The sequence below is a fragment of the Nothoprocta perdicaria genome, unplaced genomic scaffold (assembly GCF_003342845.1).
Source record: "Nothoprocta perdicaria isolate Ctin4 unplaced genomic scaffold, notPer1 scaffold_42, whole genome shotgun sequence".
NCBI lineage: Eukaryota > Metazoa > Chordata > Aves > Tinamiformes > Tinamidae > Nothoprocta > Nothoprocta perdicaria.
In genome coordinates this window covers 1519589-1534970 of record NW_020455666.1, presented here as the reverse complement: position 1 = coordinate 1534970, position 15382 = coordinate 1519589, and the positions used below count along the sequence as shown (strand labels likewise).

The following is a 15382-nucleotide window of genomic DNA, read 5'->3' as shown; positions in this document are numbered from 1 at the left end:
TTATTCCCACAAGATGTAGCCCACACATCAGTCTTCCCCTCAGTGTTCAGGTGTATGAGCATCACAACCATCTCTTATTCCTTTTGATCAGCTATAGAAGTTTGGTGCAATAATCCTGCAAGCTGGAATCACACACTKGAATCTTATCATTTGTGCCTGCCTTTATACCTCGAAGTGTGTACCAGCCATACAGCATTTTCCTTGTCAACACTGCTCATCAACCCTCTCAGCGCAAGGGAGCCGGCACGCAATCCAGCTTCAATTCACACACCCAGAGTGTTTGCGCCATGGGCTGCCAGCACCGAAACGCATCTGTGGTTGGGAGGCCAACCAGGAAAGGGGACTAACAGTAGCCCCGTCTGATGCACCAAGCTACAAATTGATTGCTCCTAACCATATCTGTGCTTAATGAACCACAAAAGGAAAATTTCTGCACTAAAAGAAGGGCTTTTTCATTTCAGATGTTTATATTTACTGGCACTGATGTGACAGGAGAGCTGCCTCAGAGCAGAGAGTGCGCAGAGCCAAACATCTGTCCTCGGCACTAAATCTCTGCAGTCCCCGTAAGTGCGAGGAAGGCTTGAAAATTGCACCAAAACCTCAGCGATCCGATTCCATCTGCCACCTCTATTTTACATCCTAAATATCTGCCTARCACAGCAGAGGCATATGAGCTCTGTGAGCTCTATGACATGAAGGTTATTATATTCCTATGAACTTACTCATTAATTGCAATAGCCCAGGCTGAAATCTTACCTTTGTGCAAGTACAACAGCCTGACCCACAAACCTGCTGCTTACTGACTAGCTCGTAATTCCAAAAACTGAGCCGATGTCTGGCTTTTGCGGACATGCAGACAACTGCTATCAGTTACGTCAGTAATAACTAGCACCATCTGTCAGGGCAAGAGCTTACTACATAGGCAGCGGCATTTAAAACAAATGAAACAAACTCTTCTTTTACCTTTGCATGATATGATTTTGTTCACTAGATTCTGATTAAGACTTCAAAACAGAAAAGAGGTTAAAAAAATCATATTTGCACATATATCAAAATATTCACAGAAAAATGCAGTGAGCAGCATTAAGTTCAATACACTATGCAACTAAGTCAGCATTAGGCTATAAACTGAAGTACTGCACAAGGGAAGTTCACAGCATTGTACAAGTATTGCAGTAGGGGAAAAAAATCTGACTACTGCTTTCACAGCCTCTGAAGAAAAACACATTTATATATAAACACACACACGCGTGCGCACTCATGCATATATGTGCTTGGGCACTTTTCTATATATTTCTATACATATAAATACATATAAATATTTTAGCTTATCTATCTATAAATATATAGTTGTACATTCTTTTATGTATTTATATATTTAAATCAAAACTCAAGAATAAAAAACAAGGACAAATAAATATACTTTATAGAAAACATTTTAAATTAATGTCTTCTTTCATTTTCTCAACCATCTGTAGATAATCACTTAAGTACATGATTTCATCCACACTAATTTCATTTTTTTTCCAGCTGTTCTACATTCTAATTCAGAATTAACATTGACATCAAACTGTTCATCAGCATCATCTAGGTTTATACCCTACACAATCCCTCAGACTAGTATCAAGTAGAAAAAAAAAGAAATTTTGGCCCCAATCCTGCAAGCATAAAGTTGTTTACTTTTCTGTGAGGTTTTTTTTCTCATGTGATTGTCACTAAGTGAAATACTAGTTTGGAAAAGGTCAAACGCAACTTTGTCTCAAATTTGTACTCCTAAAATAAAATAAGGATGTAGAAAACCATAAATATGGTAATATTCCCATGAATAAATTACTGGCATACACACTTTCTATAATCCAAGTGACTTGCTGCTCAGTTAAAAGCAGATGACAAAACGAAACATGTGATCAATGTTCTTCCTTTCTTACCTGTGTTGTCTCCTGGATGAGAACTTCTTTTGAGGTAGGCACTGGGTATGGCTTCAGGGCAGCCTTTACTGTGGCAAAAATGAAATCCGTGTGCTCCTTAATGACAGTATCCAAGTAGTCACCTTCTGGATTTGATCTGTAGTACACGGTAATCTCATCCGTAGGAACCAGATTTCGCTGAAGGACAGACCAAAAGTATTACTAATGACAATAAGATGAATCTGCATACACAAAGTCCGAGAAGGATACTTGCTAGTTTTTTTTTTTTTTTGAATCTTACAAAGTTATGAACCAGACATTCATTAAACACTTCCACGTGAATGTTAGAACAGATGATTCTTTTGCCAAACAAGCAAGAGAGGCTTCAAATGTTACAAGTTTTTTTTTTTTTTTTTTTTGAAAAGGCAATAGTAGAAAAACTGAGTTTGTTGAGGATGTTTGATTTTCAAATTCATTATCAACTCACTCCCTAAAGAACTCAAAGTCTGCCGATTTGTTTTTTTTAAACACAAGAATTTTTTTTATTATGATTGTTTATTTTAACAAAATTTTCATGATCTCTTCGCTCAGAATTAACTCCTCATTTCTGGTCATTATTTAAGAACTGCTCAACAAGTGACATTTTCTTAACATAAGAGTTTTCAAAATACTTTGATATAATTTTTGAAGGTGGTCACTAGACTTCTCTTGTTTTCACACTATTTATATCTYACATGCTGACAAGTATTTCAGAAAAATGACAATTTGAAAGGTACACTTACTAGTACTGAATTATATTAAAATATTGCTTCAGTAAGAAAATTACTACAAGGGAAAAAATGTTTAAGTAACTGCATAGATATAAATTTATTTTCCATATCTGCTAAAAATATTAATTATACTAATGCTATATCAGCAATTCTTATTGCAGATGAAGCACCTCTCCTCTTCTTCCCCTCCCTCCCCCTTGTACACTTTGCTACCAGGAACAGGAAAGGAAGAACAACAGAATAAATACATTTTAGCATTATAAGTTATTAATAAATAGCCAAGATTGAAAAAAAGGCATTTTTAAAAATAAGAATAAGTTATGACTCTGTCACCACAGAAGCAAATTTAATTCATCCAGTAACTTAGGCATACTCCCATCCAGRAGATTATGTAATTTTCCTTTCTGTTTTTATTCTATAAGGCATTGATATGTTTGTCATTTTTCATACATGCTCTTACTGAAGATTTATGCAGTCTTTACTGTTTAAAAAAAAAAATCTTTTCCCAAAATCAAGTCCAAAGGAAATTGTCTCCACATACTACAAAGAGCTCTGGTAAGTGTAAGATGCAAGTTCTGGTTTATCATGGTCACCAAGTTAACCAAGCAGGAAAACTGTCATCACCTCCCTGCTTCACTGGCACTAAGTGCAGATACTCAGTTAAGCTCTTTTTGTTTTAGCATCACCGAGAGAAGGAAGTTACACTGCTTCAAAGTGTCTTAACATAAATATAAGATAGCATCACTTGTATATATGATGAGAGAAATTTAGAGTTGAATCATTAATGCTGATATATAACTGGTGCCAGAAATGCCTCATAGAAGTCTGCTACAGTCATAGGTTCAGATTTCTGCATGCTCACCAACCCAGCTCATGTCACACACATGTATTGAAGCAGAGCAGAACATAATACCTGGCAGGTCTCACCTGAGACTGAACCACTGTTATGGGACTGGAAAGAAATTATGAGGTTCTTGGTACAAAAGAAAAAAAATCATTCACTACAGATGATGTTGAATCACGACATAAGCACATGGCTCAACACTAGCTACTTAAAAATACAGAAGTTTAAAATGAAAAATAATTGTTTCTAGCCATTCATGTTAGATCAGAACGCTATACATGAAAACAAATGATACAGAGCCTCACATTTTAATTAAGGTCAGTTTCCTGCACATTGTGCAAAAACTGATTAAAAATAAAAGCTTTGTTCCATTGTTTTCTAACCTTTTTGCGAAGCTTCTGAATGCGATTAATCACTTCCCGGGCAACTCCTTCATCCACCATGGACTGGTCTGGGGTAACATCCAGCAGAACTAGAACCTGAGGTAATGCACAGAGACAGCTAAACAGATGACAAACTTAAATAAGACCATATTAATTCACTTCCAGACACAGTTTGTCTGTAATAGAACCAATGAGTTAGGTCATATTGAAGACAGTAAGAGGGTGCTTTGACTACTCAGAAATCTAGAAGATGAGCTTACCATATTTGCTCTTTGTTCTTTAAAGACCAAAGAAAACCCCCTCAGCTTTCACTTCAAAGTTTTCCTTTTACTTCTAGCAGAATACTTCCCCTACAACACAAGGGAAAAAAAAAATGATAAAATACCTGAGCATCAGAATGTGCCTCAAACTGGGCAGATCCTCCAGCAACCTGATCAAAAGTATACATGAGACGAAGATCTTCCGCATGTAACTCATGTCCTTCCACAACAATGGTGCCTGCAAAAGAAAAAAGATGTATACTTATAAAAACATGTAAGTATTTTTCTAAAGTCATGAAGTATAAAACAAGTATCAAATTTCAATACAGGGAAAACACTACATTTGCAATATAAGCAAACAGCAATTAAACAGTGGTAAGAAACACCAAACTATCTCAAATTGAGATTTTCCAAACTAATACTCCTATACTTCCACAGGGCAACAGAATGAAACTGAGTAAAATATAAAATAACCAGCATATTGAATTCAAATCACAATGTTACGTTCAGCAACTAATAGACAGATATACCTGGAAAATTCATGCCCTCAGCCCCACAAATCTGTAACTGAAACAACTCCTTTAGAACAGAAGCTGCCACAAATATACTCAGCTTGCATTTGACTTAGTCTTATGCAACAACTTATTCTATATTCCATTTTGTAGTTAGAGTACCTCAACAGAACAGAGAAAGTTCAGTATACCTGACCACTTTCATACCACTGCTGACAAAATTAAGAAAGAAAAAAGGAAATCAAGCCTTTTTCTTCTGTTTTCATTAACATGAAATTTAACTGGGATGCTGAGAAATAGGCTTCAAATTTTCCGAATTCCATGGAAGGATAATTTTGCATCTGTTCCCAGAAATGCTTAACATACACAAATTAAGAATAATTACAAGAAATGTTTGTATAGATCCCAAATTATAGATCCCTCTGGCTCTTCTTTAGGTCAACATTGCCACCACTTGGTGGTTTGCACCACCACCTACCTGTCTCCTGGAATTTCTCCAGCTGCTCGCTCTTTAGCTCCTTGATTGCAGCCATGACAAGCTTAAAGGCACCTTTCAAACGCTTCCCGAGCACCATGTGATCCGGTTCTGCTCTCAGACGGATTCCGTATTTATCTTTATCAGTAGACAGCGTCACTTGACGTACATTAAGCTCCTGTATAAACACACCAAGAGAAAAAAAACCCAAAGCTAAAGAACAGCCATCACTGTGACAACTGTTGAGAGTACAAGAAAGGGTAGTCAAAACATTCAAGCTGCCAGTTTTCTATATGGTTGCCCTACGAACAGTAATTTGTCAACACAGACTAAACCAGTACTTCAATTTTCTTTACAAGAACATCCCATTCTCATCTTCAGCCCCTAGGTTAAGATTTCTCATTCATCAGTAGACAGTAATTGGCTCCCATTTCCAGTCGGATCCCTACTCAACACAAGCCTCACTCCACATTGCACAGTGTAAGAATTGGGAAGATAATTCAGCATGTGGAAGCAGCCAAACAAAGCGAAGCCCCTCACCATCTTCACCAGTGTTCTAAGACGAAGGATGTCATTTTGCCACTACTTAAAAACCTGAGGTATCCCATCTCTATCAATACATGCTGCTTTTCTCCCTGTAGCTGAAGGTAAACTCAGCCGTGCTATAGATGAGCAACTGATATAGAGGAAGAGACCAAAAATGCTGATGCTGTTTAGTGAGCAGGAGGTTGAAGGGGAACATGTTTGAGGTTTGCAAAGTTATGAATACAGTAGGCAAAGAATGTCCACCAAATTCCCTAAATACTCTCCAAACTAAGGAGCATGCAGTGCAAGCAGTAGGACATTGGTTTACAACAGATGCACAAATAGTTTCCTTGGAACCTGGTGCCACAAGAAGAGGTAGGGAGTGCGTATCAGCAAGTTCAAAAGGAATTAATCAAACTCACAATAACAGGCACACAAAAATACATTACAGGGAGCAGGCAAGGATTTGCCCTTGAACACCTTGGAGTGCAGTTGCTGCAGATGCCCAACTGTGAGAGAAATGCACTGCAAGGAGTAGCCAGACTCTCCCTCAACAGGCTCTGCTGTTGCAGGACACGTCATATGCTGCTAGGCAAGACATTAGTCTAAACCACTAGCGCTGTTTCTGATGCTCTTAGTTACAAAATGCTCCTCATCATTTAAGAGCACTAGAAGTCACCATTAAAAGCAAATAAATAACCTTCATTGCATACTCTGACCATCACACAATGCCGAATTTGAAAACACACTGCAAACCTCTGTAAGCTTCAGGCTGTCTGAAAAACAAATGCATTCCATGTTATGAGTAATCAAAAGAAACAGCATTTTGGTTTGTCCCCTGCAGTCTTCGTAACACTGAGCCCCAGCGCTGCCCATGGACACAGAGCCCCTCTGCTCTTACCAGCTCAGCATGCGCTCAGAACACCTTTCTCTACGATCCTGCAGGTTTTGCCTGTCACGCTGCCCAATGCTGGCAGCATTTTATGCTTCCAACATCACTAGAAGGATGCTGAAAGTTCAAATTAAAGTGGTGCAGAATTGACTGACAGCTACAGTAACGGAAGTCTTGGCCTATCCCTCCAGACAACACAGTGGTACATCCTGAAACACTGGAACAGAGATCATGATTTCAAATGTCGTAGTCAAATAGCACATTTGATTATTAACAATCATTGATTTGCAAGATGTTTTTAATGCACCAAAAGCTACAAGAAAYTGAAAGGCTAACAGCTTCTGCCCTGCCCTCATTAAGGATTTATACTCAGCTCATTATATTGGTTACTGTAGTTAAAACACTGTTCCCTTTCTCCGCTACTGTTGGGTGTTCTCTTGTACATCACAGATGTGAAAGAAAAAAAGGATATAAAGTATTTGTTGTGAAAATTGTCCAAGAGAAAATACACAGTATTTTAAAGCAATCAAAACAGTCCTCATATTCTTACCACAACTTCCTCAACATGGTACTGCAGTTTTAAAAAATTCATAACATATAAATAAATTTTACTTGTTTATAAACAAACTCCTTTTTCATCTCACTTAAAATACTACCAAKTTTTTAAAGACTGACTAAATGCCAAAGCAGTTTATAGAAAGTCAATTCAGAAAGTAAGAAGGGTTACTTTTCTTTTGAATGGCAGCACTTTCATGCTGCGAAAGACTTGAAAGTAGGGCAGGCTGCATTTCTCTACTGGGTAAACATAAAAGAGAGTAAGAGACTAAGATCTTATCTACTTAACATTTTATTTCCTAAACAACACTTGCAAAAATTGTGATCAGTTCCCCACTCTCTCTTACTTGGAGTCTCAAAAATCAACCCTTCTACTTACAGCCAAATGATCACTTTTTTTTTTTTTTAAATGGTCTTTAAAAGAGATGAGGCATTTTGCAATTTATCTGTTTTTGACAAACATATAGTTAAAACTTTCCTATTTTCATTCAAAAAAAATATTCTTTTTTCTTGATAAGGACAAAAACTTCTAATGACCTCTTAATTATTAACAAAGTCCTACTACCTGGTCACTTTGAAAGATTAATTATCTTATAGTACTATAAGTGACTACTTTAGAATCATCACCCATTTACCATTATTTCTGCACATAATTCTCATTCAGATCCCTTCCATTATAAATTTTAATTAATTTTCCTTAGTGATTTATTAATAAAGACAACAGGGAAGATTAGAGACTTTTGCCTGCTTGTCTTCTGAGGGTATCTGACTTGCATACACAATTCCAGTTACGTGTCATCTTCACTATGTTCTTACCTCAAGGATGTATTTCTCCAGAGACCTGATGTTTTCCAGAGCCTCTGGATCCTGGTGGATAACAACTACTTCTTTCAGAGGATACTGGGGAGGGAAGAGAGAAGAAAGAGGCCGTTTTCTCTTTGCATCTGAAAATAGGAGCTTTTTCCCAGTCTTATCTCAAAGTTACACAGCTATTGCACATTCACAAGGTATTGGAAAGTGGTGTTAAGGAGTTCTAACCTTTACTGGGATGGTCTTTCTATCTCGAATTACTCGTCCAAGCTCAATGACAGACTGCAAGCAAGAAACGGCACTTTCAATTTTTCTGTCAATCAGATCCTCCCTAGATTAAAAAGAAAACATGACATTGGTTCGTCTTCGTTACAACTTTTCAAGCAGATTTAAAGCATTTTGCCCCATGTCACAGGAATTTCTAAGAGACTGGATTATACCCTGTTTGGAATAAAGTGAAAAGGGAACAAACATGTTTTTCTCCTCTCCGTGGGAAAAGAGTGTGGAGAATGCATTTACTCCAAAACAAAAAAGAAAGATATTTTTAAATCATCTTTTATTAGCACCACACACAAGATAATGATGGTCTGAGTCATGCTACTTACTTTATTAATATCTAATGAAAAATAAAATTTACATTAATAAGAAGATGCAAAAGATATTATAAATAGGATAGTTATAATGACAAAAAATATGCAGCCAACTTGCTGGATCTTGATTTATAATCTTTTCTAGGAATCCTACATATCTTAGCTTGATGTTTTAGACAGTCCTGTCAACGTTCCTGGCTTCATCATTTTTTCTGGCTTCATTATTTTAACACCCTTCCATTCTGAGGCAGCTTGCCTTTTTAAAATTTTTTTTTTTTTTAAATAAACTGACATTCACATCTTGCTTCAAATGCACAAGCAGCTAACAGTTCTGAGAAGGTTCTGAGGTTTTCTTGCTTCCTTGAATAACTGCATAATTCAGGCAGATCCTTTAAAACTGTACATATCAAGCATCATATCCATACAGGATGGACTGGTTCAAAGACACTGATCAACAAAGCAAACATAAAATTGCTGGCTGCTTTATAAGTGGAAATAGTACTGGGATGAAAACAATGCTCTCAAAGGTTATCTGGATAAACAAAATTGGCCAAGCAGTAAAGGAAAACTAACACCTGGAATGCCCACATCTCACCCATCAGTGCTTCAAATAAAATATTAGTGCTTGTTTTGGAGCTTCTATTCCTCCCAGAGCCAGCGTCCAAGAAGGTTCTTTGAGAAGAGACCCGAAATGTGTAAATGGAAAGGCTTGCACTCACGAAGGTCACATAACAATGTTGCATCAGTTCAACATCCCTTGCCATTACTTAGCATCATTGTGAAGCCATGAACTGAGAAGAGCTTTTTTGGATTTCAAGCATATTCACTGAATTTAATGCAATCAATCTGTTCAGACACTAGGCAGTCACACAAGACCTTACTGAGGATTGCAAAATAGGTATGGAATTGAGTGCGGTTGTAAAATTGACAAAGTTTGTTATCTTGGTAATTATGGCTATTAATATATAGCTCTTCATATGTATTATTAGAGGTTAAAATACTATTTCCTATAACTGCATCAAAATAGTTTTTAATGGATCTAGTTTTAACCAACCATACTGTCTTTATGCGGTCTTCCAAAACATTCGAGGAAAAAAAAAATGCAATTATGTACTTAGCAACTAAAGGTCAAACTGTAAATCTTGAACAATAATATAATTTTGAGAATGTGCTTTTGTACCTGATGGATAGAGAGGAAAAAAATGAAACATAAGGGACCAGTAAATTACACAAACTAGTAGTACCGAAAAGCCAATTTAAGTAGAAGAAAAAGGAGAAAGTCATTGCAATGCAGCCGACCTGCACGACGCAGCAGAGTCACTCAGCAGTAACAGGAACAAGCAAGTGCCTAAGTCACTTTCAAAGGCCTCAGGTAACTTTGTGCCTGAATTTAGTTCCCACAAAGAGCTCAACATCCTCCATTAGTCCATACTACAGAAGCTCAAAAGTATTTCTGACAACTAACTGATGTGTTTCACATTCTTTGATTGCATATTCTTTACAGCAGACTCCTAGGGATCAGAAAATCAGCGCTATCATTACGCCAATCTCAGACTCCTTGTCACAGTAACCCTCTTTGCTAAATACGTTTTGTAGCCATCTGAAAGAACATACACTGTGCTCCAAGGATATAGAATCCCTGAAAGAAACATTACTAGAATGCTTAAATTGTTAAGCTGACTTGTGAAAAAGCAAGGTCAGTTCTTGTCCTTGAAGGTTTTCAGATTGAACTGCAATGCAAAAGCAAATAATGTGTCTTTCTTGTGTTTAGTGACTAACAGCAGCCTTAAATGCACACACTAACTTAATCAAGCTGCTGTTTTGGAGTTAAGTGACTACTGTAATACTGAAGTCTCCCTTGGCTGGAGAGAGGACTCGTCAAGGAAAAGAAACAAATCTCAACCCACGTTGCCAGAGAGCAGTTGTTTCTTACCTCACTTGGGGAAGCATGAGGTAGTGGATGCTTTCGGTGTTCTTCTCCTGAACTGAGCCTGGATCAATGAGCGTCTTCAGATTCTGATACATCAGTTCAGTGATAAACGGAGTATATGGTGCCTGCAAAGTTGCATTCATTAAGTCACTAGTGTTTCTTTTCTTTATTGATAGTATACTATGAATTAGCAATACTTACGAACTGCCTAAAGACAGTGGAGGAAGACCAAAATGCTTACGGCGTCCTCCAACACGGAACTGATATTATGCAAAATGCTGACTACAGTAAGTGGTGAAACTGGTACTGCTTATCCACCCTCTTTTGGAGCTTCACCAGTACTTTGGGCATCGGATTAGAAATCACAGCATCTCCCTTTCTAAGTGAGGTACTATATGCATTCTTTACAGTACTGTGGACCAGGCAAGCAAACAAAGGGGGAATGGAAAAGTGAATTAAGCTGCACAGAACAGTAACAGTAGGTTCGTTCTCCCCATCCATCCAGCTTCTACAGAAAACTTGAGATGCATGCTTTTAGATTCACTATGTTAAAAAATGTTACATAATTAGTTTATTGCAAATTCCTTACCATAAGTCTGCACATGGAGTATAAGACACTAAACAATGTTTCCAAAGCTGTAATGCAGTCTTCAGTCCCATTCTCACCCTATTCAAAGCATTCATCAGATTAGAGAAGGAAAAAATAAAAAWGTCAGCTACAGTTTTTTAAAAAAAATTAATTCCAATATTTGTACTCTCATAAACATTCAAGATCTCACATCTCAATTCAATAAACTGGTTTTCTAAACTACATACTTTATTGCTCAGCCCCATCAAGCAATTGAAACTGATCAAGATGCTGCATTTGTTTAGAAACAAAACCAAACAAAGAGGAGGAAAAAAAATACTTTTCACACACAAGCTCATTTAATCTCTGCTACCAGTTACAAATTGATCATCTAAAAAACACAGCATAAAGATTTTGCATAGCTGRCTATGTAGCTGCTACCGTTTAACCCACACAGCTGCTATTTAAGCTATGTAGCTGCTATGGTTTAAACTAGCACAGATGACTTAGATTTCATTTACAGCATATCATAGAAATATACATACCTTTAACCTTCTGCGATTCATTCTTACATACCAGTTGGTCAGAATATCAACAAACTTCACTAGTCGAGGGACTACAGTGTACAGCCTGTAGGCTAGAAGGAAAAACACTTTACTATAGGTAATATTTTCCTTATGCACCAAGTTCCTCAATTAAAGCAGCTACTGAAAAGTGAGATATGTCTTTAACGTGTCATTACACTTTTCACTGCATTTGATAAAATAGAAATACCTTTAAACGCAGAGCACTGGTATTTAAACCTAAACAGGAAAGTAAAAATATCTGCGTTGTGGTAGCAAAGGCATTATTCATGTGGAAATCTGTATTCCTACAAGATTCCCAAACCTGTTCTGGTAATGAATTATCTAGTTACGAGGCTGGTTTAAAAAACAAAAACAAAAACAAGAACCCCAAGAAGTAATATGTTTTACAGGAGACCACGACAGCCTGAAAACATGACTTTTTTCAAATCAATACCAAACTGAATTCCTAGTTTATCAATCAAATCACAAAATCTTAGCTTTGACTTGAGAAAGWGGCATGCATGTATGGGAAAACATGCACAAGTGCTTTTGTAAAACTCTATGCTACAGCAGACACTATAAGGTAGGAAAAAGTCRACTTGTCCTCTGATTGCACATGTTTTGGAAAGTTTTGCCCATGCCACCAGTAAGAGAGGTCTTGGTACACAGTTATTTTTATGACATTTTTCTAGGCTCCCTAAAGTGTCCAGAAGTTGGAGCATGGTAAGACTTCCCTATTTAAGGGAGAACTAAAATAGACTGTCAGGAATCTTCAAAGACTCTATTTTATGCTGATATATTACTGGATATTTCAGCCACTTGTAGAAATTGGGCAGAATTAACATAACTTTGACATAACAGAAACAAATTTGGCAATAACAGACTTGTGAACATTTTTCTGGAGACAACCAATTGGTGTGAAATTGAATTGAATTATAAAAGGGACTTCAGTAAGCAGGAAGAAGCCAGGCTGAATCGCAGCATTCTTCTTGCCTGCCATGTCTCCTCACCGATGTTCCTCCCCGATCATACACACRGGTACACACACAGCATGTCGTTACACGAACGGAGCCATTTCCCAAGGGATAGAAAAGAGATCCTTCTCACCATATGCCAATTGGTAGCTTGGTGATTCTTTTTCTCTTTAACGAGATGCTTTTAAATGATCTCAACTGGTAAGCTCTCTGGAGCAGGCTAACTACTTTAGCGGACTCTTGTCTTGCACTTTCTATTTCACAGTTTAAATTATCTTCATGTAATGCGAGTACTGAGAGGTATCAAAAGACGAAAAAGGCAGAGTATGCAAGAAAAAATACCATTAAAATATCTTTCTAAAACAGGGCAATATGCTAAAGAGATTCTATCCTGCTGCTCACAGTCCAATATAATTAAAAAGAAACTCTCTCCACGGAACTGCATGAGGRAACATTCATTCCCTATGCCGGTACACTTCTCAGAACTGTTCATTTAGCTGAATCACCGCTTTTTCTACCTTTTRCAGGTTTCCCAAATTTAATTTGGCTTTATTTTTACTGCTTTCTTTCAGTTACTTTTATAATAAYGACATTAGTTGTCTTAAGCATTACACAAGATGTTGTTACAGCAACAACCTACACCACTGAGCTCAGGGGATGAGCGGTGATTCTCTCCACCCCCAAATACAGACGTTTCATTAAAACAGTATTCTATGTATTAAGGTATGTGGTTATAGTTTTCCTTTCTTTTACCTGAACTGTAGTGTCTTGCATAAAATCTACAAATCTACAGATGAAATACCTATTTCTCTAATTAAAACAACAAACAGTAAACACACATCTGTACTTGTGCATACCTGCCATTTCAGCTTTGAAGAACTGAATGAGTGATTGGGTGAAAGAAAGAATCCATTTATCCATGATGTTATTACTCTGCTTAACTGTGTTTTCATTATAAAGGAATTCTCTTCCCTCATCCTATCAACAACAAAAAATAAAATTAAAAAAATCAGGTCATACAATTATATACTAAAATTTCTATACCAAACCATGTCATCTACTCTACTCGTTTGCCCCCCATACTCTGTATTGGGCTAGTTTCTAAGAGAGAATATTACATTTCTAAGAGTGAATATTAAGTTCCATCTGCAAAAGAAACAGCCAAAGAAATCCTGTCTTATGCTGCTCCTGAACACATCACACCACACCTTCAACTACAGCAAGGTCAGTGATTTGCTTTTGTTAAAGCAGACAGAAAGCAGCACAGCACACAGAGGTACACAGCACTTGCTTCCCTGTTTGTAGTACAAGTGACAGGCATAGGGAGACTCCTGATTTCACATAATCCTTTCATCTAGGAGCATCTGAAGCATTTACGAGAAAAGGTACTGACTTTAAGAAGAGATTAATTCTACCCAGGGAAAGGGCAAAAAAAATATAGTTATTTTATTAAGAGCACAYGACAACTTCAGCAAAACTAACTAGGTTAAAACAAAAACAGGATAATAATCCCAATTGGAGGATAAAAAAAAAAAGGTAGTTTTTTTAGGTGGCTGAAGTATGATTAGTGCAGKGTATTGTTTGCTGGAACAGTGAAGTCCACAACCAGCTAAGAAACTTCATAATACTTTGGTGATTCTGTAGGGCAGAAAAACAGTTTGGAGGGAGAGGAGGAGAACGGCACTAGTCGCTCTATGATTCTATTTCACCCAAACAGTGAAAAATGCACAAAAGGCTTTGATTCCCTCCTGGATGGTGCCGAGCACCRTACCTTGTGCTGCAGGATCTGGACGTTCTGAACCAGAAAGCGGTAGGCATTGTACCAGGGCAGGAAGACATCCTTCAGAATATCCCTCACGCCTTCCTCCTTAAATCTCAAGTTTTCTGCTCTTACCACAGGAGAATTGATAAGGTATAACCTGAAAAATAACAACATAAYATTTAAAAGCTTAAACTACATATAATAGTAACACACTTAAGAGTGCTGCAGATTAAGAGCTGCACTGGAAGAGGATGACAAAGGAGAAGTCTCATAACATAAATCCTACAAAGGACAATACTGCAAGCACGTGCATAACATCGAAGGTTTGACAGTTAATGACCTAGTGCTAGAGGATTATTTTTATAATACGTTAAAAGTTGAACCAGAATGCAAATTTAATTTTAGTCTGAAAGCTGCTTGATATGGCAACACATGCCCACATGCTGTAACAATACAACACATGGCGAGTTGTATTGGTGAACAAAGGTTCACCTTTAGAATGGCACCCATTACTTAGATAATGCTTTGTACTTCTTAATAACAGAAGTTAGTTCAAAGTTACTGATTTTCCACTTCTGAACCAAATTCATTTCACAAATACTACCATAGCTCAAGTACACTGCAAATAACTCAAGGGGCAAGGCAAAACAGAGGCAAATTGCAGTGAAACTGTAAGAAACAGAAGAAAAGCGGCCCAAGAAAAGAAAAAATGGACATACCTYCTACAAACACAAACGAGCTACTAAGGCTCAATTCTTTTCCAGAAAATCTGGACCTAACATACTGCGACCTAAAGTGAGAGAGACYGTTCCAAACAGGCACAGAGGCCTGCCTTCTACCAGCGAGCAGTGGGGAATTAAAACTGACTTGGGAGTTTGAAGGCATAAATCGTTGCAAAGTTACACACAGTACCAGCCTACAAATGTTTTGCTGTAATGTCAYGAATAACTATCACCTTATAAGACACTGCAATTTCTAACTGAGTTAACAGAAAAAGTCCATCTTTGTAAATTATCCCATCTTACTCCTCAAACAAATATTCTGTCTGCAGAAAAAGTG

At 37.3% G+C, this 15382-nt stretch overlaps 1 protein-coding gene across 3 annotated transcripts in view; it reads right to left on the bottom strand.

Annotated features, from left to right (window-relative positions):
* The window catches only part of IARS (isoleucyl-tRNA synthetase), a 70640-nt gene that overhangs the window by 8396 nt on the left and 46862 nt on the right, over window positions 1-15382 (bottom strand). For all 3 annotated transcript variants that reach the window (XM_026046003.1, XM_026046002.1, XM_026046004.1), the window contains exons 20-30: window positions 14333-14480; window positions 13419-13539; window positions 11567-11658; window positions 11043-11120; window positions 10457-10578; window positions 8162-8264; window positions 7940-8023; window positions 5155-5329; window positions 4290-4402; window positions 3905-4000; window positions 1929-2105 (exon numbers count right to left, since the gene is read on the bottom strand). In XM_026046003.1, the coding sequence (XP_025901788.1) occupies window positions 1929-2105; window positions 3905-4000; window positions 4290-4402; window positions 5155-5329; window positions 7940-8023; window positions 8162-8264; window positions 10457-10578; window positions 11043-11120; window positions 11567-11658; window positions 13419-13539; window positions 14333-14480 (1309 nt within the window). The remainder of the gene's footprint in view (window positions 1-1928; window positions 2106-3904; window positions 4001-4289; window positions 4403-5154; window positions 5330-7939; window positions 8024-8161; window positions 8265-10456; window positions 10579-11042; window positions 11121-11566; window positions 11659-13418; window positions 13540-14332; window positions 14481-15382) is intronic.